The 20,947-nt window shown below is 33.6% G+C and overlaps 2 protein-coding genes and 2 pseudogenes across 2 annotated transcripts; 2 read left to right on the forward strand and 2 right to left on the reverse strand.

Moving 5' to 3' along the window:
- Positions 1-219: 219 nt before the first annotated feature.
- LOC114081133 (olfactory receptor 8K5) lies at positions 220-1,162 on the reverse strand. The gene is given in 2 exon segments (XM_027922714.2): positions 220-981; positions 983-1,162. Coding segments are annotated over 2 exon segments (942 nt in total).
- Positions 1,163-7,627: 6,465 nt separating this feature from the next.
- Positions 7,628-11,073, forward strand: Or5j2 (olfactory receptor family 5 subfamily J member 2). Its single transcript, XM_027922747.2, has 2 exons — positions 7,628-7,641; positions 10,128-11,073. Exons 1-2 carry the CDS (start codon positions 7,628-7,630, stop codon positions 11,071-11,073), a joined length of 960 nt encoding a protein of 319 aa, XP_027778548.2.
- Positions 11,074-12,300: 1,227 nt separating this feature from the next.
- On the reverse strand, positions 12,301-12,954 carry LOC114081158 (olfactory receptor 8K3-like; annotated as a pseudogene).
- Positions 12,955-19,129: 6,175 nt separating this feature from the next.
- Positions 19,130-20,174, forward strand: LOC114081124 (IST1 homolog pseudogene; annotated as a pseudogene).
- The last annotated feature ends 773 nt before the right edge of the window (positions 20,175-20,947 follow it).

A 20,947-nucleotide genomic window follows, 5' to 3' on the forward strand; every position in this document is an offset into this window, starting at 1 on the left:
AACAAAATTGACATGCCCTTAGGTAGACTAACATAAAAGAAGATTCAAATAAATAAAATCAGAAGTGGAGATATTTCAACTATATAAAATGATCACTTCATTATGTCTGAGTATATCAAAATCTTCTTGTTGCAGATCTTAAATTAATAAAATAAAGAAACATTTTAAAATAACGTTTTCTTTCTCATGGTTTATTTTGACATGATTCCATAATGAATATTAAACAAAATGCTTACACTGATTCTTAAAGACCCTGTGGAAAGCATTTTTTACCTCTTTGTTCCTTAAGCTGTAGATTAAGGGGTTAAGCATGGGAATCACCAAAGTGTAAAACACAGAGGCTATTTTATCAGTCTCAAAAGTGTGAGAAGATTTAGGTTGCAAGTACATAAAAAAGAGAGACCCATAGAACACCACCACCACTGTCAGATGAGAACCACATGTGGAGAAAGCTTTTTTCCTGCCTTCTGCAGAATGCATTCTGCATATGGCTAACAGAATCAGAAGGTAGGACACTAGGACAACTAGGAGGGATGAGATCAAGTTAAATGCTGAAAATAGTATGATCAACAATTCTATTTCCTGTGCATTTGAGCAGAGCATAGGTAACAAAGGAACATCATCACAGTAGAAATGACTGATGACCTTAGAGCCACAGAAGTTCAATGTGAAAATCTTAATAGTGAAAAAGAGAGCCTGAAAGGTGCTATAGAGGTATGGAATGCCCACCAGCATATGACAGAGTCTCTGAGACATGGTAACATTGTAGAGCAGAGGGTTGCAAATGGCCACATAGCGGTCATAAGCCATAGCAGACAAGATGAAAAACTCGCTGATAATGAACACAAGGAAGAAAGCCAACTGTGTAGCACATGCATTATGAGAAATGGTATTTCGATCCACAACAAAATTTACCAGCATCTTGGGACAAATGACAGTGGAATTGCCAAGGTCAATAAAAGCCAGGTGTCTGATAAAAAAAATACATAGGTGTGTGCAGGCGGGAATCCAGCTTGGTCAGAATGATCATGCCTAGGTTGCCCACCACTGTGAGTGTGTAGATGAGGAGGAAGACCCCAAAGAGGGGAAGCTGCAGCTCAGGCCGCCTGGAGACCCCCGCCAGAATAAATTCGGTCAGCACTGTAAGGTTCTGTTGGCCCATTTGGTCCAGTTTTCCCTTCTGGGAGGAAAGAAAGAGTTTTATCCACTTTTCTTTTATTTTTTTTTAATCTCATCTAAAATAGCAATAATATTTATAGGCTGTATAGGGAATTTAATCATAACCTGGGAAATAAAAATAGTTTATGTATCTAACACTTAAATAAGAATAAACAGTAGAATCTTCTAACTACCATGAGAACACATCCATTTGTACTATATAAAAAAATCAGCCGATTCACAATGTTTGGAACACGTGCATTGAAATAAAACCATAGAGGTACTGATGATGAAAGATTAAATTTCATTTCATCCACAAAATGGACTCACAGTTTTTCTTTAGTTAACATTCATTTTTGTGTGAGGTTTTTTTTGGAATTTTTATATTTTAAAGAGAAGGAAACAACATAAACAGAATGGTAGAAGTATTAGAGATCCTCATCTGCAATTCAAAGGTTGTGCAGAAGGTTCAGGGATACACTCCTAAATCTTTTCTCTTTGTATATGTGAATGTAAGGGACTTAGCCATGACCAGTTCATCCCACTTCCTCTAAATTCCAATGTCTTCTTTGTGACTCTTCCATTAATATGGCAAAGCATTGGTGGGATCCAGCTAAGGAACATGAGTTAATTACATTGTATTTGAGGGTTAGTGAGTTTAGGCATATTGTTCAAAGTCAATAACATTTATCATTGAGTAATCCTTGCATTATGATTAGATAATGGCTTCAAAGGACATGCCTACTACCCTGTATCTGAAAAGTGCCTGGAGTTTAAATTAATAAGTTTTTTTGATATATTGCATGATATTTTGACCATCAGTTTATTTATAATCAATATTTTAGAATTATTTTTCTACTCCGCAGGTAATCATATTCATTTTTAACTTGCACGTGTGATTTTATTTCATTGTTGAAAAGGAAAGTCCTAATTAGCATAAGCTTATTAAGGAAAAAAATGTGATCTGGAGCAATTCCTGCAAAGATATGTGGAATATATTATTCAAGAATTTCAAGTATTTAATTCAATATATTTTTGTTTCCTTTAATATAACATTGTAGAAATGCAGTAATATATGATTTATATTATTCAATGACTTTTGAGTTTTCAGTTGCATATTTAATGCCATACTGTTGGTATCACAGAATTCATAAAGCACATATACCACTTGAACATTTATTTCAGCAATTATTACTGAATGTCAAATTTCCTGAAATTTCATAATTTAGATTTTATAAAGTATACAACTATGGTTTTCAAATATTTCAGAAATAAATACCTTATCATTTATTTAATGAATTTATATGAAAATTTAGAAAAACAGAACTGCTCTGATTAAAAATCATGCAGCTGATGTAGCCTAAGTCTCTTGAATTGTCAACCTGCTGACATTAATTTTTCCTCAGTGAAACCCTGAAATGCTGGAAGCACGCTTTTAAATTTTAATTAATTAATTAATTAATTTTTTGTACTGAGATTTGAGCCCAGATTTGCTTAACCTGAGCCCACTGAGCCACATTCCCAGATCTTATTATTTTATTTGTTTATATATTTTATTTTGATATGGGGTCTTGCTAGGTTGCTTAGGATCTTGCTAAACTGCTGAGCCTGGGAGTATAGGTCTGCTTTCATAATTTTTGATTGGAGGAATGACTGGAGTTAAAAAATATCAGTCATAAAATGCAGGAAAGAGTTATTATGTTATAAAATGCCAGCTTTACCTTTTTCAGCTATAGTCTAGAGCCAACTTAGAGCTCCTGTATCAGTTCTAGGAATTCTCACTTAGGATGCCCAGTTAGCTTTCTGACTCAAGTACTGAGGACAGGGGAGGAGGGTGATACTGGAGATCCCTGAACTGAGTCCATTCCTTCTTCCAGGATGAAGTTGTCTGTTGTCTCCACTGAGGCCCATTCTTGTTTCAGATCCACTCTTTGTTCACTAATATTACTTATATACCTACACAACTTTATTCTGAATGAGAAACTGTGCAAGACTTGTCATTGTGTTTAAGATAGAAGATGGGATGCAGTGGATGGAGAAAAGATTCAGAATTCCTGTTACCAATTCTACCACCTTAAAATCTTCAGTGTATTGCTAAGAATTATTCTCTTGCAAATTGAGTGTACATGTCAGTTGTTATCTCTCACTCTGCTAATGTCTTGAATCTTACTCTGCCTATTCTTTTATGTGGAAAATAAGTGGTAGTTTAACTTTTTGGCATAGTAAAATCAGAATTCTGTGCAGTCAGGTGGTTCCTGCACAACTCTATAACTCTTAACAATTATTATAATATTTTCCATGTGTAATGATTTTTTTTTCCAAGTGATCTATAGTAAGCAACCCATTAGGAAAATATAAAAGCTAAACATCTATAATTTTATACATACAAGTTTCCTGGAGAGAAAACTTAAACTATTCTCTTTCAAATATTGTATTAGCTCTATTTATCCTAAATAATATTTTCCCTTATCAAAGATTATATAATATATGTTATATTTTGTTCAATATTTGCTTGAAACTAAATGTAATTGGTCATCCCATACTTTACCTGCAAATCATTTTGAGAAATATAATTAATCAATAGATTAATATTTCGAATTGATAATCAGTTTTTCAAATATTTCTGACATCTTTTCGCTTCCAATTTCCAAATACTAATACGAAAAATAGGCCTAGGACACCAATTTGATACATAGGACTTAATTATTTAAAGCACCAGAGTACTCCAAGGAACCCTATTTCACAAAGGTGATAATGTTTTTTTGTGATTTATTTGAGCAATCATTTGTCATTTGCCATAAAATTGTCTGTGGTCTATGAGAAATTACCAATACCCATGTAATCAAGATCAAAGACACTTCTTATCCACTTACCTTACTGAAGAATTGAAAATTATCTCAGTTTATACATCTTTTTTCTCTGGGTAGGAAGAATTTATAGTTTTTCTTCCATAGATGATCCCAGAGGAATTAGCATCTAATTGTGCAGAACATGATGCCCAAATCTTCTGAGAGGTTTAAAGATCTGCTTTAATATGTCTAATAATTATCTAAGAATACTTACATCTTTCCCAGTGGGAAAAAGTATGGGAAAACTCAAAGAAAGCAACAAATTAATAAAAGTATCTGTATAATTCCATGGAGTCCTACATGATATAATGGTACTCTGTTACTCATGATGAGTCAACACTTAAATTAGCAGCTGTCCAGCTCAGGAAATACTACAGTTGGATAGCCATTGCCATACCACACTGCAGTAATCAATTGCAATGCAATGATTTGTATTATATTCATATGTAATATCCTATATATTCAAATGCTGTTGGATAATTATCAGTATAACTTTTTTGTTGTTGTTGTTCAATAAATTTTAACAAGAATAAAATCTACTGTAAGTGGACACCACATTTCTAATTACTTTCTATCAATGTCAATTTTCTTTATGATTTTCCTATTAAGAAAAATTTATATATATATGTAGAAGCAGTGATAAATGAGTACTTTTCCATGTGCTTGTTGATTTTTCTATACTTTCTAAATTTCTGTCCTTTAGCGAATTTTGAATAAGAATTTTTTTTTTAATCTTTTGGATGTTTACAAGTTTTCTAGATCAATTTAAGTCTTTGGATTTTATTCTGGAAATCATTTTGGTGTTCAATTAAGTTATCTTTTTCAGTATTTTTCTGTGCTACATAGCAGAGCTATTGTAATACTGGTTTTGAGAGAAAACAGCCTCCCATACACGATTTCCTCATACAAAAGATAAATTTTGATGCATGGAATGGAGTAGGAGAAGCCAGAAATTTAATGAAGCCATATGCCAAGGTCCACAGAACACTTCCAAGAATAGAAGTATTCTGGAGAAATAAGAACCAGGCTCTGTTCTGAAACAATGCCTTGACTTAATTGTTCAGTAGTTTTGTGTAATAAGAAATTATGGATTCTATCTTGAATATTGTGAGCTTTTTTGTGGAGAAATCTTAATTTTGATATACTACTCTAAGAGCCTTTTTATTTTGTTATTTTCTGTTTATTTATTCATTTTAAAGTTCAATATAAAATTAGCATAATTTGACTCAAATTGTAAACTCTGATTTATGGGTGGCAATATAAATATCCCCTCATATTTAGCTTTCTCTGGGCTCCTGGGTTTACCCAACCTTACACATTTCACAGTCAACCAATTAGAATTTGCACATAGAACTTCTATTTCCTTTTGTCTTACTGTATATTTTCTGGCTTCCTCCAAATTATCCTTGGGGTAATACAAACTCTGCATCTCATTCATTTCTTCAGAATGGCTAGATTTTATATGAGATTTCTCTGAAGTCGTCTAGACTGGCCAATAGTAAAACTGTAAAACTCACTTGTTCCATTAATGTTGAATGAATTTCAGAATCTGCCTGTTATTTATTTTTCTCTAGTAATTCCAAATTCTTTTTCTCAGATATTATTCGTTAACTGTGGGTGTTTGTCTTAATATTAATTATTTGATAATTACTAGAATGATTGGGAAGTCATATGTTTGTTTTCATTTTTAAACTTTTTATTTGAATGATAAAAAATTTAGGTTAGTTTATTTCTATTTTAAATACATTGTTTCATATTCTGGATCACAAGATTTTATTGCAAAGTTTGAGTTAAACCTTATTTTTATTTTTCTGAACTGGTGTATTTTACATATATCTATACAATTTTGAAATTTTTAAAACTTTTTTTCTCTTTGTACTTAAGGTATGGATGGTTTCTATTGTCTTGTGCTCAAATTCACTATTTTTCTCTACAATGTTAAATCCACCCTTAAAAAATGAACAATAAAATTTTTTGTCAATATTACCCACCACTCTAATAATTAAGATTTTTTGTCAATATTACCCACCACTCTAATAATTAAGATTGTTTCTTTCTTATAATTTTTGTCTCTTTCGAATCCCATTGGTTAGACTGAAGTCCTTGGAAATGTATACAGTTGTTTTAAAATCCTTTACTCTAAATTCAGAATCTAATATGATGGTTTTATTTCTGGTGATTGGTTTTTCTCATAGTTCTGGCTAACATTTTCCAACTTTTTCAACATACAAATACATACTTATTTGGATGCTAGATATCACAAACATTTTGCTGTTAAGACTCAGAATTGTTTTGTTCTTGTTGTTTGGCAAATAAGTCATTTATTTGCAATCAGAGTAACACTTTTGAGATTTAGTATTGAGATTTAAAACAGTGGGTCTTAGTTAACTGTTTCCTCTGAGGTCATTTCTTCTCCCTTTTGTTGTTCTCATTGAATGCACTTAGTACACTATGAGTCCCTAGAATTTAGTATTTCCCATCATACAGGTTCTTGGTATTTTTTCTTTCCCTACAGTTGAAGTTACTTTGAATTTGTGGAGCCTCATATTAATAAGTGAATTTTAAGGGTAATATGAAGTCTTAAAATTTCTATGTTGATTTCTAATGGCTTTCCTTGCCTAGGTCTCTCCACTGAAGCAATTGGTGACATATATTCTGGGCACTTCAGCACACATATACCTGATTTTGTATTTTCATGTTAACATGACTTTTGTGTTCTTCTGTGCCACCACCATCTCATACCAGGATTAAGTAACTGTGTTCCTTCTCTAACATGGCATAGCACTGTGCTGACAATCATCAAATGTCTCAAAATGTATATTACATGTATTTTCTCTAATTTTTCAGTTTTTTTTTTTTTTTTTTTTTTTTTTTTTGGCAGCAGAGTTGTGAAATCTGTGATCCCAGTCACAACGTTGATCCTAGCCCTCAGAAATGCAAATTGATTTCCACTATCAGTCTGATTTTTAGTCCTCTCCCCGTCATCATCTTTTCCTGTCATCAATTTTAATACATATTTCTTATTTATTCAGTTCACATTTCTAGATATTTTAGTACCAGTGATTTGAGGAGTATGTTAATTCTCATGGTTTCTACAAATGAAAGTTCAAGAAAGTCCCTTTCTTTCTAATGTGCAACATGGTATCTACTATACGCTATCCACTTGTAACGATTAGTTTGATGGACAGAATTCTTCCAAACTCAGAATGTTAAGCTAAAACAAGCAGACTGGAATCTCAGTTGGGTGATTGGTAACCCATAAACCATAAGTTTACTCATGTAATCATGCATATGTGTGCTTAAGTCTATGTATTGCTTAAAAATCCTTGTTAATAGTAGTTTCTGATTCCCTTTCTCACCTTCATAAAACAGCTTGTAGTTAACCTTGTTACAGTCAATCATTGTCACTTATGTGATGCTTACATCTGATGCATTATTTTCAATAACTGTTTGTGTAATATTTACCGAATTCAAGAATTCTCATCTTTTGCTCCATTTTAATTAAAAGTCTGTAATCGTTTTTAGATAATTATACACTATAGAGATACATATGATTTATGGGGAATTCCAAAGTCCCTTGAGAAATAGAATGGTTCCTGAGGTCTCCTTTGCTATTTCATATGATGCTCACTCTGTGATAGGGCCCATTAGAGGTTAATAATACATATAAAGAGGGCTAGCAACAGAGACACAGAAAAAGAGAGAGAAAGAGATAGGGAGGGAGACATGTAATTCTGTATCTTAAAGAAAGAGAATGTCTTAAGGTATCTTGAGGTATCTTACTTGTTGTTTCTTGTGTTTATTATTAATGGCTAAAATTTATTCTTAATTATATTATCTGGAAATATATTCCATTAGATACTTTAACAATATTTAATAACATTGCAGGACATATCATTATTAAATGACATTATTTTTAGCAAAGAATAAGAAACCAAAATGTGAAAATTTAAAATAGTTAATTTAGGTAGGTTTATTTTGTAAAAGTATTTTTTTTTTCTATTTGAATTACCTTGTAGTTGATAGGCTAGTCAGAAGCTTGCTTATATTTTATCTGATTGAATCATAGGATTATTAAGAATATTTGAAGTAATTAAATTTGATTGTGCATCACATCTTTCAATTCTGTTTCCTAGGTAATCTTCAACTTGGTGAGGATAAAGTGTGCCTGGAATAAGAAATACCATTAAATTTTGAAATTTCAATTGGAAACTTCATGTTCTTAATTCTTCTTTGGAATGAAAACTATTTACATAAACTTTCTTTGAGAAAATGTAATTTAATTAGTACTCTAAAGGATGAGGCAGAAGGTTAGAAGAGCTATCTAATTTTCAAGGTTTTCTACAGTGGCCACTGGTCACATATGCCTACTGAAAAGTTGGACAGGGGTTATCAATAATGGGAAATTGATTTTTGTTTAACTTTAGTTAATTTCAGTTTCTATTTAATGTTCACAGGTAGTTACTGGTTATTGTACTGGACAGTTTGAATGTGGTTGACAGATATGATCAATTTGAATGTCAAAGTTTAACATTCGTTGAAGGGACTTGTATTTTGGTAAATAAACTAGAAACACAGGAGGAATCATAAAAACACAGGATGAAAATTTAAGGTAAAAAATTTAAACTATCAATTGGCATTTCCATTTATTTAAAAATTCAAATAAAATGAATTATATATCTAAAATTGGAAAAATTAATTGGTTAACTAAAAGGCTTCATATGTGATTTATACATATCCATTTGACAAGCTACTCCCCCAAACCATCTAGCTTTTATCTACCATATACCATATCTATCTATAATCTAAGCACTTACTACATACCTAAAGAAATACTTTGCTTATTTCCCATTTGCTTTTAAAAAACTCCTGTGATGTAGATATGATTATACCAAAAGTGAGAGAAGCTTAATTAATTCCCAGAGTAACAAAGTTAATAATGATACTAACACTTTAATTCCAGAATGAGTTAATGCCAACCAATTATCCTTTATGACAATTGAAGTGCATTTGGTAAAATTCATTAATAAAACCTACAGAAGTAATAAAATATTAGTATTCTTTTTATGTCTTTATTTCTAAAAACATATCTTCTCTTAACTATAAAATATTCTAGATTGTGAAAGACAGAGGTAAAGAAGCAAAAAAAGGAAGAAAACTCTGTTCTATTGTAGACTTATTGATTCTCATACAATATAAGACATTTGAATTAAAAGTGTTGAATAACTGAACTTGGATAGATACTGAATTGATAAAAGCCTGTTGGTCATAAATATTTCTTATTAGAGCAATGACATGAAAAAGAGATCCAGACAAATAGCTTTTTCCAGATATACACATTTAAATGTTTTATTTATATATGTGTGTGTACAGATTGTGTGCTTATAAAAGTAGTAAAATATCTAATATTATAATATTCCCATTTATATAATGAAAACTAAATGCCAATAATAACATATGAATTATGAATTCCAAATATCATATGACATATAAGGTTTTCCAAAACTGCTGTCATTGAAACAACACAGGGAATTTTGTGTTCGGGATTAAGTGGCTCCACTGAATGTCTCACAGGAGAACATAGAAAGGGCATGAGATTTATGGTCTTTAAGAATTCCCGTCATCATCTTTGGAGCCAGTCTCTTGCCCTGTGACCTCTATTGATTCTCTTGTTAAATCATGGTACATTTGTGTATTAACCATATGGACATTAGTACAGTTGATTTTACATTTTATTGTAATTAATTTTTTTTATATTCAAAACAAAGATTAAAAAGAGAATTTTCAATTCAATTGGTAACCACCATTTATTCATCATCAGTGTCCTTCACGGGTATCATATTCCTATAGTGACAGATATGTGAGGGAGAGATTGAAATTTTTGAGAGCCTAAGTGCTTTTCATATATATTTTTGTGGAATTAAACTTTAGCTATCACTAAAACAAAACAGAGATCATAGAGTCGGGGTTCTCCATATTGTAAATTAGATGTATATTCAACATAAATAAAATGTATTCACCTAAGGACACAATTCTATGTATAATTCTGCTTCATTTTAAAAGCACCAGGTTCTTCCAGATATGTTCTAATCCCTTACCTCTTACATCTCAGATTTCAAGAAAAGGAATGGCTGAAGAGAATTTTACAGTTGTTACTGAGTTTATTCTTTGGGGATTGACAGACCATGCTGAACTGAAAGTTGTGCTCTTTGTGTTGTTCCTGGTGATTTATGCAGTTACGTTGGTGGGGAATCTGGGCATGGTCATCTTAATCCAAATCACCCCAAAGCTCCAGACACCTATGTACTTTTTCCTCAGCTGCCTTTCATTTGTGGATGCCTGCTATTCTTCAGCCATTGCACCAAAACTGCTGATCAACTTCTTGGTCGTGAAGGAAACCATCTCCTTCTCAGCCTGCATGACACAACATTTATTTTTTGGGGTGCTCATTACCACAGAAGGCTTCTTGCTGTCCGTGATGGCTTATGACCGTTACGTAGCCATTGTCAATCCTTTGCTTTACACTGCAGCCATGTCTAAGAGAAAGTGTGTGGTGCTGGTCATCGTGTCGTGTACAGGAGGAATTATCAATTCATTGACACACACAGTAAGCTTGGCGAGATTGTCCTTTTGTGGTCCCAATGTGGTGAATCATTTCTTTTGTGATGTTCCACCATTGTTAAAGCTGTCATGTTCTGACACCTCCATGAATGAGTTTTTGCTCCTAACCTTCTCTGGAGTCATTGCCATGGGTACTTTCTTCATTGTGATCATCTCCTACATACTCATTGCCATTTCGATTCTGAGAATCCGCTCAGCTTCAGGTAGACAGAAAGCCTTCTCCACCTGTGCCTCTCACCTCACTGCTGTGACCATATTTTATGGGACCTTAAGTTTTAGTTACATCCAGCCAAGCTCACAGTATTCTGTAGAACAAGAGAAGGTGGTATCTGTGTTCTACACACTAGTCATTCCCATGTTAAACCCATTGATTTATAGTCTCAGGAACAAGGAGGTAAAATATGCAGTGAAAAGGGCCACAGAAAGGCGACACTGCTCATGTTAATTTCAAAGCAATATCAGCTCCACAACAGTCTACCAGCCAGTTTCCCTGACTAAGTTTCACATGAATACTGTGAACAGTTGAGCTTCTGATTCCATAAATCATTGTGCTGTAAATGTCCTTTGTTCACGGTAGGAGAAAAAGGATGCACAGTAGAATTGACTTAGTGCATGATTTTGTTTTAGAAAAATTAACTTGAAATCCAGCTCTTATGAGATATTAAGCCACTGATAGTTAACAAGTCAATAACATATAGTCTTTTAACATTTAGAAAACTGTATAAATTCATTAATGTATGTGTGCTTTTAGATATCTAATTCCATGATATTTTAATGTTTATTTTCTAAATTGTTTATCTGATACTTTGTGTTTAAAACTTGTATTGAATTCTAAAAACTGGTAGATTTCCATGTGAAATAAGTAGGAGGATATGAAATTGAGAGTTTCTACTTTGTAGCTATTTAAGCAATTTTGGACACTCATGATCTAGCAAGCAAAAGTGAGTTGTATATGATACTATCACAATTCTCATTTCCATGTGCTCCTCCTACAATATGCACTTTAAAATATAGATTCATGTATGGAATGACATAATTTTGAAGTAGGTAAAATTCTCTTCTCACCCTTCTCAAACATCTCTATAAGAATCTCCTTCAATTTTTTCTAGATGAATTTTTTTAGAAATTCAAATCATTTAATAGATTTAGTATCTCTCATTAATATATGATTACAAATTCCAGTTCTGTAATAATGGATTACAGAACTGGAATTTGTAATCATATATACATATTACTGGTTGCAAAACTTCACAGATTCTCATTGAATTAGGAACATACATTTGTTACTAAAAATGCTAAAAATAATATTGCATGGACTTTTTCATATTAAAATAAATTATGTTTTCCATTGTTGTCTATATTTTGGAGACTCTATTAGCCACTGATATCATAGGAGGAAATTTCAGGTATTTAAAACTATTGAAAATTGTTTTTTCAAAGAATTAAACAAGTGTACATTTTCTTTCTCGTATTTGACAGTGCAGACAAAAGCATTGCCAATCGTACGCAGGAAGGATGAAAAGACTTCAATAGCAAAGGCAATTTTTATCTTTCCCATCAAGAACAATACAAAAAACTATTGCAAATTTTATATTGTGTATAGAAGTAGGCTGATATAAAGTAATTTTGATTTTTATTTGTTTGGGATATAAGTCTAGGTCTAAAAATTCTTTCACACAGAATATCCATCTTCACTGAAAATGGTAACAAGGATGAGGAGGTAAGAATACAGGAGTATCACAAGAAATGGAAACAGATTAAACCCTGCTGAAATAAAAATGATTAATTCAATTTTATGTACATTTGAGCACAGCAAAGATAACAAGGGGAGACTGTCACAGAAATGACTTATAATCTTGTTGCCACAAAAGAGTAAATTAATTTTGTATGGCGATTAGGAGAGAAACAAATATGCTGTAGAGTTAAGGAATTGCTGCCAGCGTGTGACATACTCTATGTGACATGATGACAGTGTAGAGCAGTGGGTTGCAGTGGTCCACATAGCAGTCATAGGCCATGCAGACAGAATAAAAAGTTCACAAATGATGAACGCAAGAAAGCAAGCTAGCTGTGTGGCACATAAAAAATAAGATGTTATATTCTTATCTACAACAAAATTTACTAACATTTTGGGGCCCACAACTGTAGAATAACCAAGGTCAGTGAGAGCCAGCTATCTGAGAAAAAGTTACATGGGTGTTTGCAGGCTGTGGTCCACCTTGGTGAGGATGATCATGCCCAAGTTGCCCAGCACTGTGACCACAAAGATGATGAGGAACAGTCCAAACAGTGGAGCCTGCAGCTCAGGGCGCTATGTGATGCCCATCAAACAAACTCATGCACCACTGAGAGATTGCGTTTCTCCATTGGGGATTGTTAGTTACAAAAGCTATTTGGAAACAGACATCAGCACAGTCAAGACTTGGGGAATTTTTTGGTGTGTAAGCTTGTGTAAATGAGAAATATCAAAACTCTTAAATTTATGATATTTAAAATTAAGCACATTTTTACAAATTAAAAAAAATGTCTCAGTAGTAATATACACATGGACAGATTGGTGGTTCTATTTGGTCTGACTTTACTGTCAATGTCTATGGATATATTCTAGGTATATTCCTTGTCATACCTCTATGGTGGGCTACAACTGGTACCCAATGGTTAGTAGGCAGTTAAATGGGTAAAAATTTTACAATATCAAACATTCAGCCCAAATATTGTTAGGACTAATATTGAGATACCTCAGTAAGATAGATCAGTAGATGGATACATAGTTATATGTAAATAGAGATATATAAATATATTTTAAATGTTGACACAAAATTAAATTTTGAGTTTATTATATTGAATATCATCGTACTATTTTTTTCAGTGTAATGATTCATTTTACTCAGTGCTTAATACATCAAATACCCCATATTATGTAACTATTGGAAAAAATCAATCTGTGGGAATTTAGTTATTGATTATAAACTTGACTGTTTCTTTAAATAATCTAAAGGGTAATTAGTAATTCCTTTTGGATTGATGTTTTTTAAGCATTTTTCTAGAAGTTGATAAACATTTTTTTTTTCATTTATTTATATGCAGTGGTGAGAATTGAACCCAGTGCCTCACACATGCTAGGCAAGTGCTCTCCCACTGAGCCAGAACCCCAGCATCTGGTAATGGTTTTTAAAATTAGTGCATTATGGATATACATAAACTTAAGCTATTCATTGTTTTACATATGTCTATTACATAATGTCTTCCTCAGTGGCATTTCTGCATTATCTATGATAATAAAGCATATTTAATTTGTGATACAAAATAGTATCAACCATGTATTGCAAAAATGCATAGAAACCTCTCCTACAATACAGGCCTATGAAAGCCTTTAGGCCTGTAAATTTTATAGCTTCAATATACTTATATTAGATAGGTGTCTAATATAGATGTCTTCAATATACAGATATTATATAGATGTCTGAATAAGAAAATAGATCACAGTATGGATTACTTTACATGGAAAAACAAATCAGAATACATATAATCATGTATCAATGTATGTATCAATTATGTATCAATGCTATATTTTATTTAGAGTATATACAAAGTAATATTGGGATAAGTAATATAAGTTACCTAAAACTTACATTCATACACAGACTATTATATGCTGCACACATATATATGTATATATAAATATATACATAGAAATGCATGTGTACATACAGTGTATATACATATATATGTTATATGTATGTATATATGTATACATACACACATAGACACACATATATACATATAAGATTTTTGAGAGGATGGAATGGAAATTAAATGACTATGTATAAATAATCCCAAAGAGAAAAAAGAAGGTACTGAAATAAATAGAAATTATACTTATTACAATGAAAATTGCAGTAGCAGAAATCTCATGGTGAACTATAAGCAAACATAATACACAACTTTATCACATTAAATATAGAACTCATTATATGTACCTTGAGCAAAATCAATTAAAATATTGCCTATAAAATTAAAACCTCTTGCTATCCTGCCCATAATTAATGCATCTACATTTCCTATGTTAGAAATCTGAGGAGCTGAGGACATGGCCCAGTGATAGAATCGTTGCCTAGCATGCATGACACACACACACACACACACACACACACACACACACACACACACTCACACACCCCAAAAAGAGAAATAAATCTGAGTATGTGTGTCAGATTATATTATTAGAAAAATATCTGCAGTATATACAAGAAAATAACATACAAAACTTGTTTTTCTTTCATTGGTTTGGTTTGGTTTCACAAGAATAAAAGGTTAAAAACAATAATAAATTGCACATGGTAAGATCTATAGTTTTTCTATAAAATAATGAAAGATTAAAGTGATTTTTCTTACTTGTTCTAGAGTACTGTGAAATGAACAAACTACTTTTTCATATATTATTGTCTTTCTTGATTACTGATCACTGCTGCTTTTAAAATTATACTCTAAAATATTCCATTTGATTTTTGTCACATTTCTCTGCAAATTTCAGAACCATGAGTATTGTCCTATCAATATATAATCAGATACTTAAGGGATTCCTCTTAATAGTGTGTTTCACAACTGGATGAGGAGCAGAAGCTCCCTCTATATTATTCAAGATGTGAAGAAAAACTCTGACAGAATCAGACCTCTACATCTATTTACATAAACATTAAAAACTAATCTACTTTAAAAGTCTCACAAAGAAAATCCTAGAGATATCAATAACTATTGGGAAGGATATCCAAATGAGAGACTGAATCTCTTCAGGTTTATAAACCTTATCTTAAAAGAACAAAGTAAAATAAAACACCTTAGCTATGTTTCATTTGGTCTCAGTTTTGGCCTCTGTGAGAGATAAACTATTCAAATAAAACTTAGAATTTTTAAGTAGTACCATGATGATTTTTCAAGGATGCTTATGAAAATTTAGCTCACACCTCATGGTAACATGAAAACATTAATTTAAGAATAAGGAAAGGATTTATTTCTGCTAAGACATTATTGCAGGGTAAAAGCACAGAGTACATAGTAAGAATTAATCATATTTTACTCTGGTTTTGATATCAAATTAAATTTCTGCAAATGTTACTGAGAACTTGTGAATATCTTGAAAACATGGCATCACATGAAACTTTTTTTTAACCTGTAATGAAATATCCATCTTGGCTCCATATATATGTATACATATACACAGAGTCATATGTTTCTTACATAGTTTTATGAAAAAATTTATAATTTTTTTTAAACTTTTGAGACTTGAGACACCCTGAAGAAATGACAAGCAATTTGCTGATTATCCCTACATGAGCTTAAGAGAATTCCTAGAACTCATTCACTAATTGTCATAGACTAATTTATTCACAGGTGTAACAGTGAGGGTGTCTTGGAGAAACATAACCCATGTGCAGAGAGAGAGAGAGAGAGAGAGAGAGAGAGAAGTCTTAATGAGGAAATGGCTCACACAATTATGGAGATTGAGAAATCCCATGAGTCACTGTGTGCAATTTAGAGGCACTGAAAAGCTTGTTTCTTGTTCCAGTCACTTTTTCTTGGAAGGTGAAATGGCCAGACATTTTAGTATATGTCATCTCATGGATGGTAGCCAATAATTTTGCTGGATGATAAAAGACATGGAAATAATTTGATTTGTAAATTGTAGACAAAAGTAATATAGGCAAGAAATACAGGGATAACTCTCCAAAATGCTAAAAATAGGAAGATATTAGTGTCCCCTGTGGATACACAACAAAAGGTTGTGTAAGCAGAAGAGGATTTTTGTAATCTAGTCTTTGGCATCACCTTATCAATGGATGTCAGGCAGCCTCTTTATAACAATTTATACCTACCTTCTATTACCCATCCTGCATTCCCTCAATTTCCTCAACTTGTGGTAAGTCTCTACCTGTTGGAGTCACACAAGCCTTCACTTATGGAAGGTTTGGGACACTAGTAATTTTCCACATAAAGTTGTTAGAATTTTCTTTTGACTTTAATATGTGTCTGTATTACCACAGTCATTGTAATATGAAGAAAATCATTTGGGTATTTCTTCCATTTCACATTTTTTTTTACCTCTTTTATGGATTAAGAGTCCATTTTCTCCTTAGAAGTCAGGAAACATCACCACAACATCATTACAATTTTCTCTTTGCCTATGCATTCAAACTTATGAGCATCCCAAAGTGGTCAAATGACAGTCTTAGGATCCAATTCATTGGAATGTTTGCCATGTCCCCTAGTGCAAGCATTCCTTCCTCTGGATCTAAGACCTCTCCTCACTGAAGTATAACATTACAGGAATATGAATCACAAGTGATAATAATGAGTGTTACCATCTCTTGAATCCTGCACCTCTGTTTTCTAGCTAATCAAAACAAGGAACATAAGTTGAGGCTGATTCAGAGCATATTTATTCCCCTGGAGAATATTGTCTCAGCCCGTTAAGGTGCTTCCACATACCTAATACTATGCTTGAGTCCTTATGATATTGAAATTTAAAACACTACTGTGTTCATGTGTCCTGTTTCCTGTGGAAAGTGGCTGACTGACATCTATAGAGAAGGTCATGCCAAAGACTTGATTGTAAAAACCCTCTTCTTAGTTCACATTTTGTTGTGTATTCACAGGGGACACCAGTATCTTCCTAATTTACCATTTTGGAGCATTATATCCTTGGATTTCCTGCCCACATTACTTTGTCAACAATTTACGAGTCAAATATTTCCATGTCTTTTATCATCCAGGAAAATCATTGGATACCACCCATGAGTTGACATCTACTAAAATATCTGTCAATTTCTCCTTCCAAGAAAAAGGGCACTACTCAAAGTTCTTCATGCTGAGACGATTCTACTTCACAGCTCTCCTTTAGGGTTGTTCCAGTAAGGTGATGAAGTACTGTAGCTGCCCACCTTCAGGTGGGTAGAGAAATCGCTAAACCAGGCTTGAGTCATCTCTTCTACTAATCTTTCATAGAAGCTCCCTAAACGGTCAAAGGTGAAGCTGAGGAAACAAGTTAATGCACCAGAAATGGAACCAAAAGTGTTTGGGACACCACATTTTTTTCTCTTTATTTTAACTGATACTCAAACCATGAAAAGTTGTACTTTTTAATGGGTTGCCATATAATATATACATTGCATAATGTTTAAATCAGATTGAACTTAACTCCTCAAACATCTATCAGTTGTATGTGGTAAAATCTTTCAAAATGATTTATTCAAACTTTTTGAATATACAGTACATAATTAAAAATGTGAGCACAAATGAATTTTTACTTAAAAAAAAGGAAAATAATAGTATTGATCTTGGTACAAAAGTAAACAGTGCATTCAAAATTTTGAGTGAGCTATAAGAAAGCAAAAATTTCACTTTGAGTTGACTTTTGTTCAGGAATAAAGACAGGAATCTTTTTACATATGGACATCCATTTTCCCCAGTACCATTGTTTAAGAATGTTATCTTTTCTCCAAAGTATAGTTTTGACACCTTTGTGGAGTATCAGATGACTGTATCTGTTTGGATTTGTTTCTGTGTCTTCTTTTTATGTCATTGATCTTCACGTCTGTTTTGGAGCCCTTCCCATGCTGTTATAATCATTATCATTCTGTAGTTTAACTTGAGATCAGTTATTGTAAAACCTTTTGTTCCACTCCTTTTGCTCAGGATTGTTTTATTTATTATGGTCATTTATTCTTCTAAATTAGTTTTGATTTTTTTTTTGTAGGTCTGTGAAGAATTTCTTCAGTATTTTGATGGGGATTACATTGAATTTGTATAGTGTTTGTGGTAGTAAGCCATTTGGGACAACATTGTTTCTGCCTATCTAAGAACATGAGAGGTCTTTCCATCTTCTAAGGTCTACCTCAATGTCTTTATTTAGTGTTCTATAGCTTTCATTTTATAAGCCATCCATTCATTTAATGGATTTATTCTAAAGGTTTTTTTTTTTTAAATTTTCCCCCTTTGAGATTACTGTGAATGGTATATTTTTTTCTGACTCCTTTCTCAGCATTTTCATTATTGCAGCACAAGAGAACATTTGATGTATTTATGTTGATCTTGTATCATTTTACTTTTCTGAATTTGTTTACCAAATCTAGAAGTCTTCTGGTACACCAAAAGGTCTTCTTTACAGAGGATCCTATCATCAATGAGCCGAGAACTTTGACTTTTTAATTTTTGGCTTTCAGTTTACCTTCACATAGCCTTTATAATGTTGAAGTAAGGTCCTTGTATCCCTACGTTCTCCAGCATTTTTAATATGACGGGTTTTATCAAATTATTTTGATGGAATCCTAATCCTGAGATGATAGTATTGAGAAATATGAAGATTTCGTGACAAAACTGATCAGAAGAGACATAGAATATTACATTATACTATTTAAGAGAACCATCTGGGATGCTGAGCAATGTTTGCAAAGTCAGTCTCTATGGTTTTCATGCCTGGATTCGGCCAGGAGGAACGATACAGCATGCTGTTCTCTGGATTTAAAGCTGAGCGTTTACGAGTCAATTTGAGATTAGTCATAAATCCTCTTAAACTATTGGAAGAAAAAAAAAAAAAAAAAACGGAACTGTCCCAGAAAGAAGGAAGGAGATTGCTGACTAGAGGCCATGGAGATCCTGCAGCTGTACTGTGACCTGCTGCTGGCTCGGTTTGGCCTCATCCAGTCTGTGAAGGAGCTAGATTCTGGTCTGGCCGAATCTGTGTCTACACTGATCTGGGCTGCTCCTCGACTCCAGTCAGAAGTGGCTAAGTTGAAAATAGTTGCTGATCAGCTCTGTGCCAAATATAGCAAGGAAAATGGCAAGTTATGTAGGAACAACCAGATTGGAACTCTGAATGACAGGCTAATGACAAAACTTAGTGTGGAAGCCCCACTCAAAATCCTGGTGGAGAGAATACCTTATTGAAATTGCCAAGAACTACAATGTACCCTATGAACCTGAGCTTCTATGGTCATGGAAGAAGTTCCTCCTGAAGTAGAAACAGATCTCATTGATGTTGGATTCACAGATGATGTGAAGAAAGGTAGCCCTGGAAAAGGAGGAGGTGGTGGTGAGTTCACTGCACCTGTTGGTGGAACTGATGGAACAGTGCCAATGCCCATGCCTATGCCTATGTCCATGTCATCTCCAAATACTCCCTACTCATATCCACTGCCTAAGGGACCATCGGATGTCAATGGCATGCCAGTGGGGATTTATCAGGCCTTCCCCAATATTCATTCACCTCAGATACCAGCAACTCCCCCATCATATGAATCTGTTGATGACATTAATGCTGATAAGAATGTTTCTTCTGCACAGATATTTGGGCCTGGACCCAAGCAGGAAAACTCTGAAAAATCCCTTTCCAGACCTATGGATAACTATGACAACTTTGTACTGCCAGAGTTACCATCTGTGCCAGACACACTGCCAACTTCATCTGCCAGTGCCAGCACCTCAGCGTCTAAAGACATTGACTTTGATGATCTTTCCCGGAGATTTGAAGAACTAAAAAAGAAGACATAGGTCTCTTAAACCAGGCAACCTCCACCTTCTGGAAGTTGAGACTGAGCAGTTTCTCCTTGTAACACAGAATCTCCGTGAAATTCCGTTTCATCTATTAAGCATCACTGAGCGTGACACTCTTCCTTGGGGCTCTCTTCCTGCTCTACCAAATTCTGTTGCTTTCCAGTTCTCTATTGAGACTAAGACATTAACAACTGGAGACTGAGGCCAGCACACTGGCTCCTGGCAGCTGTGCCTGTTTCCTGACAGAGGGATCCCAGGTTTTCTCCCTCAGTCCTTCCCCAGGAGAATGAGAAGATGAAGCATTGTGAGAAGAGCCACTGGAGATGGCTGGACTGTGGAGGAGAGCTCCTCGTGAAGTGTCTCAGCCTTCTGTTGTGGTTCCAGACTTGGAAACACTTCCCTCTGTACAGAGGGATTGTGCTGAGAATCAAGGCCACTGTGTGTTTTCTCACTCTCATGTAAGAGAGAGAGAAAGTGGCTCAGGAAGCCATGGTAATGGTTCCTGAAATCTGGGCTCTCTCCTTGGCATGTAAACTATTCCTTGTTGCAGGGCACTGCTCCACCTGGATCCAGTTATAAAGTGGATTTCAAAAAAGTTGAAGGCCTCTCTTAGTTCTACTTGATTCTCAAGGAGCCCTCTGTGGCCTTTTGCTTTATTTTGAGTGCTGTTTCCCCTTTTTTACCAGAGAACAGCACTGTAGAAATTTGTTTTTCCCCATAGCATGTTAATAGCAGAGGGAAGACAAGTCACATATTGGGCAGAATTGCTA

Source organism: Marmota flaviventris, chromosome 9 (assembly GCF_047511675.1).
Source record: "Marmota flaviventris isolate mMarFla1 chromosome 9, mMarFla1.hap1, whole genome shotgun sequence".
Classification (NCBI taxonomy): Eukaryota; Metazoa; Chordata; class Mammalia; order Rodentia; family Sciuridae; genus Marmota; species Marmota flaviventris.